This window comes from Neovison vison, chromosome 9 (assembly GCF_020171115.1).
Source record: "Neovison vison isolate M4711 chromosome 9, ASM_NN_V1, whole genome shotgun sequence".
NCBI lineage: Eukaryota > Metazoa > Chordata > Mammalia > Carnivora > Mustelidae > Neogale > Neogale vison.
The window spans coordinates 49,733,770-49,742,989 of NC_058099.1; the positions used below are offsets into that span (position 1 = coordinate 49,733,770).

General features: G+C 44.2%; 1 protein-coding gene across 1 annotated transcript; it reads right to left on the reverse strand.

The window, feature by feature from the left end:
• Positions 1-2,421: 2,421 nt before the first annotated feature.
• LOC122916941 (3-hydroxyacyl-CoA dehydrogenase type-2-like) lies at positions 2,422-3,380 on the reverse strand. The gene is given in 2 exon segments (XM_044264327.1): positions 2,422-2,840; positions 2,842-3,380. Coding segments are annotated over 2 exon segments (786 nt in total). The 5' UTR covers positions 3,373-3,380; the 3' UTR covers positions 2,422-2,585.
• Between the last annotated feature and the right edge of the window lie 5,840 nt (positions 3,381-9,220).

A 9,220-nucleotide genomic window follows, 5' to 3' on the forward strand; every position in this document is an offset into this window, starting at 1 on the left:
GGCATTTATCCAACTTTAGACTCTCCCTGCTTTCTAAATAAGATCCATGCTCATTGGGTACCGTTCATTCTTCAACATTGTAAGTCAGAGGCCACTCCATCCCCAACTCTAAGCTCTGCAATTGTGGGAAGAAAAGGGTCTCAGATTCTGAGTGATTAACTTGAATTTTCTTCAGAAAGGAACTGGATATGATGAAAAGAGCGTCTCTTGAGAAGTCAGCAAAACTGGCCCTCATCCTGGTTTTACCACTGATTTTGCTGTGAGGTTGACCAAGTCTTGAGCCCCCGGCCTTGCTCTCCCATCTGGGATATGGGAAGGGGGTTAGTAATTTCTGTCTTCCTTAGCTGTAGAGTCACAAAAGGAGTGAGACCACATGGAAAATTTCTGTAAACTCTATGTGTTCTACAGTTCCGTCATCCAGTCATCCAAGAACATTTTTGTCAACTTGTAGGTGTTCTGGACCTTGAGCTTAGCTGGTTATAATAGTGAACAAAATATCCTTCTTATCACCCACCCCCCACCCCCCACAGAAGGGGAGCCTAGTCTGGGCAGCAAAGAAGCACTAAGCAGTTCTTAATGTTGTGGGACTAATGGTATGATAAGGGTGACCACAGAGTGCTAAGCAAGCAAAGCCATCTTGGGTCGGGGTGAGGTGGTGGTGGGTTGAGGACAGTGATTGTTCTAAGATCGAGATTAAACAGGCTTTGGTTGTTTTTGCAATGCCTGAAAGAGAGACTTGGGAAGATTTGTTTAGCACAGCTGTCGGATTTCATCTAAAATTCAGAGGGTGCTTAATAGATTTCTTGAAGACAGTGAAACTCCAGTGAAGTATGTGAGCTTGCTGCTTTTTGGCTGGAGGACACTGAAAGGCCATGTGGGAACAAGCCCAGTGCAGCTGACACAAATTTCAGAGTGTGAGAAGGGAAGCTTCCTTCGGTTGTTGGCTCTGCACTTATCATCAGCTTAAATCAAAATCCTGTTTTGTCCCAGGTGGTTGGACTAAAGCCCTATTAGCCTCAAGGGAACTCTTGCTTAAGCAGATACACACTTGTTTCATGTAGGCCCTACCTCTTAGGGATTTGTTTTAATATTTCTTTCATTAGAAGAATTTAAATCTGCAGAAAAAAAAAAAGAAAAAATAAAGTGATCAACCAAACCCCATGTACACATTTCCCACATTGATAATTATTAAGATTTTGCCAGATTTGGTTCATCCAGTTAAAGACATCTCATCATTTTACCCCTTAATACTTTATTATGCATCTCAAAAAGTATGGACATTTTCTTATATAACCACAATGTCATGATCACATCTAAAAATCAGAGAATTTTAGGGGCACCTGGGTGGCCCAGTCCACAGACCAGCTGACTCTTGATTTCGACTCTGGTTGTAGTCTCAGGATCCTGAGATTGAGCCCTGGGTTGGCTCTGTACTCAGCATGGAGTCTGCTTGACATTCTCTCCCTCTCTCTCTGCCCCTCCCCCTGCTCATACACACGCACTCTCTCTCAAATAAATAAATAAATAAATAAAATCTTTTAAAAAGATTAGAAAATTTTGGAGACTTTTCTTGTTCTTTCTCTTCCCCAGCATTTCATTATGAAAAATTTCAAACATCCAACAAAATTAAAAAGATTTTAAAGTGAACAGTTGTATATCTGCTGCCCGGATTCTAGCGTTAGCATCGACATATCTTTCCATCTGTGCATCTTACCATCCATCCATCCCTCCATCCACCCACCTTTTTTTTATGTATTTCAGAGTAAGTCAGAAATCAGCAGACTTCTCCCCTAAATAGTTCAGCATTCATATCGTTAATGGCAGCATGATATTTTTGTCCTTTTTCTTCTTTTGAGGTAAATTTACAGTGAAATTCATAAATCTTGAGGTGGTATTTCCCGAGTTTTGACAAATTCCAGTGTTTGTGCAACCCAGACCCATACCATATATGGAACATTACCAACACCTCAGACGGTTCTTGCATTCTCCTTCCCAGTCAGTCCCTTCTCTCACTCCCAGTGGGAACCAACAATCTGATTTTTTTCCCCACCACTAAAGATCAGTTCCTCCTGTTCTAGAATTTCACATAAATGGAATCATAAAGATGTGCTCTTTTGATTTGCTCTTCTTCTACTGAAAATGTTCTTTGTTGCCGTGTGACTGAAAGTATTTTTTTTTTTTTTGCTGAGTACTATTTCGTCAAATGATTATACCACAGTTTACCTGTGCTCCCATTGATGGATGTCTGGCCTGTTTCTAGTTTTGGTTAAATGAGTGTGCCTCTGTGAACATTCTTGACTAACTCTTTTTTTTGTGAATAAAGGTTTTTATTTCTTGTGGGTAAATGCCTAGGAATGGAATTTCTGGGCTAGGAGGTAGCCCAGAATGTAGAAATGACCATACATTAAAAAAAAAAAAAGATTTTTTTTTTTTTTTTTTTTTTTTGAGAAACAGAGACTTTATTAGGCACGGGGTGTGATAGCTAGGCAGTTACAAGATGGCTGTGGGACTTCCTCCCAGGTTGCTGTAAAGTACTCCAAGGGAAGCAAGGAATGAAGAGCGTGTGTTTTCTCTGCCCTCTCCCTTCAAGGCTGCATGCGAATGGCCCCATCCAGCCGGATGACCTCTCCATTGATGAATGGGTTCTCAATGATAGCTTGTACCAGATGAGCATACTCAGCGGGATCACCCAGTCGACTGGGGCAGGGCACCTGGCTGGCTAAGAAGTTGCGTACTTTTTCTGGGAGGGTGGTGAGCAGCGGGGTGCCAAACAGGCCTGGAGCAATGGTCATCACTCGGATGCCCATGGGAGCCAGATCCCGAGCAATGGGCAGGGTCATGTCCACTAATGCCCCCCTTGGAAGCAGAGTATGCAGCTTGTCCAACCTGGCCCTCAAAGGCAGCCACGCTGGCAGTGTTGATGATGACCCCACGTTGGCCTCCCTGGTCTGGTTCGTTCTGGCTCATCTCACTGGCCACCAGGCGGATCACATTGAAGGTGCCTAGGAGATTCACATTAAGAACTCGCTGGAAATCCTCCAAGGAATGGACCTGATTCTTCTTTAAGTTGTATGTCTTCATGGCCACTGCAATGCCTGCACAGTTGACTGCCACATCCACACGGCCAAATTTTTCTTTTGCTAGAGTCAGGGCTGCTTGCACGTCCTTCTCTGAGGTCACATCAGCTGGGGCAAAGGCGCAGCTCTTCCCTAACTTATTGGCTTGGACCTCCCCATCAGAGTTAGGCAGGTCTACAAGCACAGCAGTGGCCCCTTGCCCCACCAGTCGCTCTGCTGTGGCCAGACCTAGACCAGAGGCTCCTCCAGTTATTAGAGCAACCAGGCCCTTGACTCCCCGACATGCCACAGCCATCTTGCTCCGAACTCAAAAAAAGATTTTTTTATGTATTAGACAGAGAGAGCACATGAGTGAGCAGGAGCTGGGAGAAGGGCAGAGGGGCAGGGAGAGAGGGAGAGAGTACTCCAAACAGACTCTGTGCTGAGTATAGAGCCTGAGATGGGGATTGATCTCTTGACCCCAAACTCATGATCTGAGTGGAAACCAAGAGTTGGAGTCTTAACCAACGGAGCCACCCAGGCACCTGAAATGGCCATGTATTTTGCCAAATAGTCTTGGACTGTTTTGCATTCCTACCAACAATGGAAGAAAATTGGTGTTGTTTCACTTTGCGAGCAGTAGCTTTTGTCAGTTTTTAACATTCTAACAATTCTGGTATGTGTGTAGTGGTATTTTATTGCAGTTTAAACTTCTGTTTTCCTGATGATGCATGTTAAGCATTTTTTTTAAAGCATTTATTTTTTTATTTTATTTTTATTTTTTTAAAGATTATTTATTTATTTATTTGACAGAGATCACAAGTAGGCAGAGAGGCAGGCAGAGAGAGAGGGTGAAGCTGGCCTCCTGCAGAGCAGAGAGCCCGATGCGGGGCTCGATTCCCTGACCCTGGGATCATGACCTGAGCTGAAGGCAGAGGCTTCAACCCACTGAGCCACCCAGGCGCCCCCATGTTAAGCATTTTTGTCTATGTTTATTATCCATTCGTGTATCATTTTGGCGATGTGTCTGTTCAAACCTTTGGTTGTTATTTTTTGTCTTTATTATTGAGTTATAGTTAATCTTTATATGTTGTGGATCTCAGTCTTTGACTGGATATCTGTTTTGCAAATGCTGTTTCCAAGTGTGTGGCTTCCTTGCTTATTTTCTTAATGGTATCTTTGAGCAGGTTTTGACTTGGACAAAGTCTAACTAATTCCTCCTTTTATAATTACTATTTTCTTTGCTTTCCCTTAAGTTACAAAGATATTCTCTTCGGAAACATAATTCTAGATTTCACATCTGGGTTTGTAATTCAGCTCAAATTGTGTTTGTGTGTGAGAGAGAGAGAGAGAGAGAGAGATTTGAGACAGGGAGAGATTTGAGACAGGTCCAAAGATTTGTTTTTAAAAACCAGTTTCTAGGCTTTGTTTACAATGGGAAGCGCCATACAACAAGGGTAAACAAACATGAGTATAGGTGCTGGGTTTCCTCTTCAGCCGTTTGTAATTGTTCTCTGCGAGGCCATGACAGATGAAACTTAGTCACATACCATACCTGGCCCTGTTCTTGTATGCTTCCAGCAATCATACATTGAGTGCCCATCAGGAGCCATGCACCAAGGTAATGCAACAAGACCCCCCTGGCAGGTTAGACTTGAGCAGGAGATGACCAGCATGTGTGTGTGTGAATGTGGGCAAGAGCAGAGTGAACATGAACTGATGTGGAGGTTCGGAAGTCCTCCTAGAAGGAGGTATTTCTGATCTAAAACCTGAAGGAAGTGAAGGGGGATGGGTAGGAATGAAGTTCTGGGTTGAGCGTTGCCAAGGTGGTGTCTGCCTCCCCACAGACTTGACTCTCTAAGAGTTAGAAAGAGAAAGAGCCTTGGCGACTGGCCTGTTTCTCTCTCCTCTTCCATGTGTCTGTTTCCAAGGGTCCATAGGGTCCCTGCCAGAGTCCCTGCCCTGTATCTTCTGGAAATGCCCTGACCAATTGCACTTTCTTGAAATGGTTTCTCCAATTAATGTCAGTACTTTTTTGCACTTAAGTCTTCTTCCTTTTGACTGACAAGGGGAAGAATAGCCCCGCACACATTCTGTCTTGCTCTCTCCAGGCCCTCAGTTTCTCCCAAAGACCCCTGGCTCTTGCTGACTTCCCTTCTGTCCTCCAAGCCTGAGCGCTCATGGCCTGCCAGGGCTCCTCTCCTGCTATATCCCCTCAGATTCCTGTCTGCCAAGCCACAGCTCTCCCCAGAGACACCAAGCTCTGCTGCAGAGAGTCCTGCACCTGACATGGGCCAGCTGGGCCTCTTGGGCCCTGCCCTTGACCTTACTACTCCTGGAAGCAGGTCTGCATTCTTCTCTTAGTTGTCCCTCAGCATCCCCCTCCACTCCCCCAACCCCGAGTGCCCTGTGTACGCTTTGAACATCTCTTCTGGCTGCCTTCCCACCTCATCTGCTCTCCCTCTTCTGGTGCCCTTGTACTCTGGGTCAAGGCTGTCAAACTGGTGCTGCTGATTCCCTTCTCCTCTTGTCTCCTGAGCCTCGTCTACCTTCCCTCCTCCATCACATCTCCTCTGCAGCCCAGGCTCTGGCTCCATCAGTTATTTTTGCTCATTAAGGGATCCCACTCTTCTAATCTGTTTCCCTACCTACAGAGAGATGATCTGACTTCTGTCCATGGGCTCCTGATGGTGATCACATGGTTAACAGTTCTTAGGTACTTCCTGGGTAGTTTCTTGAGCTCCTGTTCGATTTTTCTTGCCACTTCTGCTACCAGATTTTTCAGCATGGTGGCCTATCTCCCTCCACTTCAGTAGCCTCAATTCATGACTCCACTAAAGGCAATTTTCAGTCAACAGAAGAGATGTCCTTTTGTCTGTCCTCAGGTCTTTTGATTTTTCTGTGGCATTTAACTGTTGAACACTTAAGTCTTTATTTGACATTTATGTCACTGAATTTTCTTTACTTTTTTTTTTTTAAAAGATTTTATTCATTTAACACAGAGATACAGTGAGAGAGGGAACACAAGCAAGGGGAGTGGGAGAGGGAGAGGCAGGCTTCCTGCCCAGGAGGGAGTCTGAGATGGGGCTTGAACCGGGACCCTGAGGTCCTGACCTGAGCCGAAGGCAGATGCTTAATGACTGAGCCACCCAGGTGCCCCTGAATTTTCTTTTTATTGTGAGGTTTTTTTTTCTCCCCCACCCTGCAACTTCTTTGTCCTATTTCCTAAACCTAGTGCTCTTCAAGGTTTTGTCCTTGTTTTTATTACTTTGTCTTCTTAGGGAGTTTGTTTATACTTTTATGGCTTTGTTGTCATTCTGGATATTTTCCAAATGTGTCATTCTAGCCAGTCACCATTTTCAATGGTGTGTGGTCATTCCACCAGTATTCCCGTCCTTTCTTTCCTTCCCTTTTGTTGATTGGCTGATTGATCCACTCTTCCCCACTTCCCTAGCCTGGCATCCTTGACAGACATGGCTAATCAATCAAGACAATCTTTCTCCCTAAACTCAGTTGTGACCTCAGGTTCTCTTCGCTGTGGCCTCTGAGGCGCTGCTGGTTGGGTCATCGTTTGCACCTGTCATGTTTGTACCAAATGGTCTTCAGGTTGCTTACTCTCCTTCCTATATTTAAGGGTTTGGACCTGCCTTCTGTCACTCTAATTCTGATCTGCTGAAAGACAAGTTGCCACCAAAGAGTTCTACTTTATACTCCCTGCTCACTTCCCTAGTACTGTGGACAGAACATAAGCTGGAGTTACCAGATTTCTCACAGTGTTCTGATTTTTTTTTTAAGATCTTATTTATTTATTTTTTTAGAGAGTGAGCAAGCGCTTGTGTGTGAGCAGGGGGAGGGAGCAAGGGAGAGAGAGGATCTCAACCAGACTCTGCACTGAGCATGGAACCTGATACGGCGCTTGATCTCACAACCCTGAGATCATGACCTGAGCTGGAATCACGAGTCAGAGGCCTAACTGACTGAGCCACCCAGGTGCCCCTGTTCTGACTCTTTAAAGATCTGTATAGAAAAGGTAGGTAGGGTGGGCGGCTAGAATAGCTCAGTTGGGAGAGCGTCAGACTGAAGAAAAGGTAGGTAGGGAGTATGAGTCCTATATCTCAACATCGGCATGAAATATATATCTATGTATGTTCAAAAATGGTCCCACGTATCTGTTAATAAAAACATTTTCACTTGTCCTTTGGCTCTCTGGGTATGTTATAAAGAGGAAAGAAGAAATTTTAGTAAACAATTTGGAAGTTTATCTATCACTGAAAGTAGATAATATGCATTTCAGGAAAAGCACTGGCTTTACTTATCAGCAGAGATTACTTGGGTTGGCTTTGTGAGCTGCTCATGTTCAAGGAGACCATTCCAGAGACATGGGTTTTCCTCTGAGAAGATCCTGCCTCTAGGAACTTCAAGTTTTTGTTATTCTAGACACCCTGGACTTTTTCTGAACTATCAGCGTGGAATGTGACTTTTATGATGGAGGTTTGCTGATCCTTGGCAGTTTCTCCGCTACTAGAACCAAGAATGCATTTTCTGCTCTGTTTTCTTCCCTCACACAGCAGCTGTGACAGGTCACAGACTCCTAACTACTGGGAAAAAGGAAAAATGGGCTGTAAATCCTAAAAGAGTGTGAACTTTGAGTTTTACATTGGATTGTAACTGGAAGTCAGTTATGTGGGAGGTGACGTGGGACATGGGCTGAACGTTGCTGCTGACCAGCTGTGTGACCTCAGGCAGCAGCTCAGCATCTCTTGGTCCCAGAGTCCACATCTGCCTGAGGAAGCTGTAGGGCTGGCTGATCTCGTGGGTCCTCTGGACCTGGAGTTCCATGTTCTTTGTTTTCCTGGTTGTTATTGTTACTGCCTGAATGATTTGCTCTTCTTTGGATGACATCAAAGATCTGTGGAAAGGTCAGAGTTTTGTACTTGATCTTAGCCCTAAGGCCAAGAAGCAATGGAAAGGTCAGAATTTTAAAGAGTATTTGGAATTGTATGTCTTTGTTGGTTTCTTTCAGAATAGTTTTAGGGTCTTTGGGAAAGAGGAGTGTGTCTTGCCTTGGAAGATTCTGAGTGTAGTGAAGGGGAAGGGACAGGTCTAAGAGCAGCCTATTAACTGGGCTGTCCCTACATTTACCTGGGCATCCAGAAACCAGAGGTATTTGGTATAGGCTGGCCTCCCCTGAAACCACACAGTATATGGCTGTGATTAAGGGCACGGGCTTTGGAATTAGGCAGAAGATCTGGGGTTTTAGTCCTGATTTCATTGCAGTCTGCCTATGTGGCCTTGAGCAAAATCACACCTCCCATGTCTCAGTTTCATGTTTATAAAATGGGGATAATAGTGTCTTGCTTGTGGCATTACTATGAGGATTAGATGGGATAACATATAAAACTCTTAGCCCATGTGGTGGATAGTAATTGCTCAATAAACAGCCTATTAATTTCAGACTGCTTGCCTTGGACTAGGCTAGGCCTTTTATCTCCAGTATTTGATTTAATCCACATAATCCTACAAAGTAGAAGTTATCTACAGATCGGGAAGAAACTGAAGCTCAGAAGAATGACATTAACTAAGGAAAAAAAGGCTCCTTAACAGTACACAAGCAGTCAGTGACAGGGCTAGAATTGGAAACCAGGTCTTCCTGCCTTCAAAGTCCCTCTCTGCCATGTGCATTGCCTTCCGGAGTGAAGGAGAGCCTTCTTCCCTGCCCACACCAGGCTAAACTCGGGGGAGTCTGGGAAACCATGGTAGAGGCAAGAGAAGTCATTGCTATCCATAGATGCTATATTGTTTACAAACAGGTCACCATCTAAAAGAGCATTGGAGGACACCTGGGTGGCTCAGTGGGTTAAAGCCTCTGCCTTCTGCTCAGGTCATGATCCCAGGGTCCTGGGATTGAGCCCTGCATCGGGATCTCTGCTCAGCAGGGAGCCTGCTTCTCCCTCTTTCTCTCTGCCTGCCTCTCTGCCTATTTGTGATCTCTGTCAAATAAATAAAATCTTAAAATAAATAAATAAAAATAAAATAAATAAAATAAAATAATAAAAATAAAATATATTTATATTTTTAAAATAAAAATAAATAAAAATCTTAAAAAAAAAAGAGGATTGGAAGATTCTGTGCTTGAGAAGTTCTAAGTTACAGTACCCTGGCTA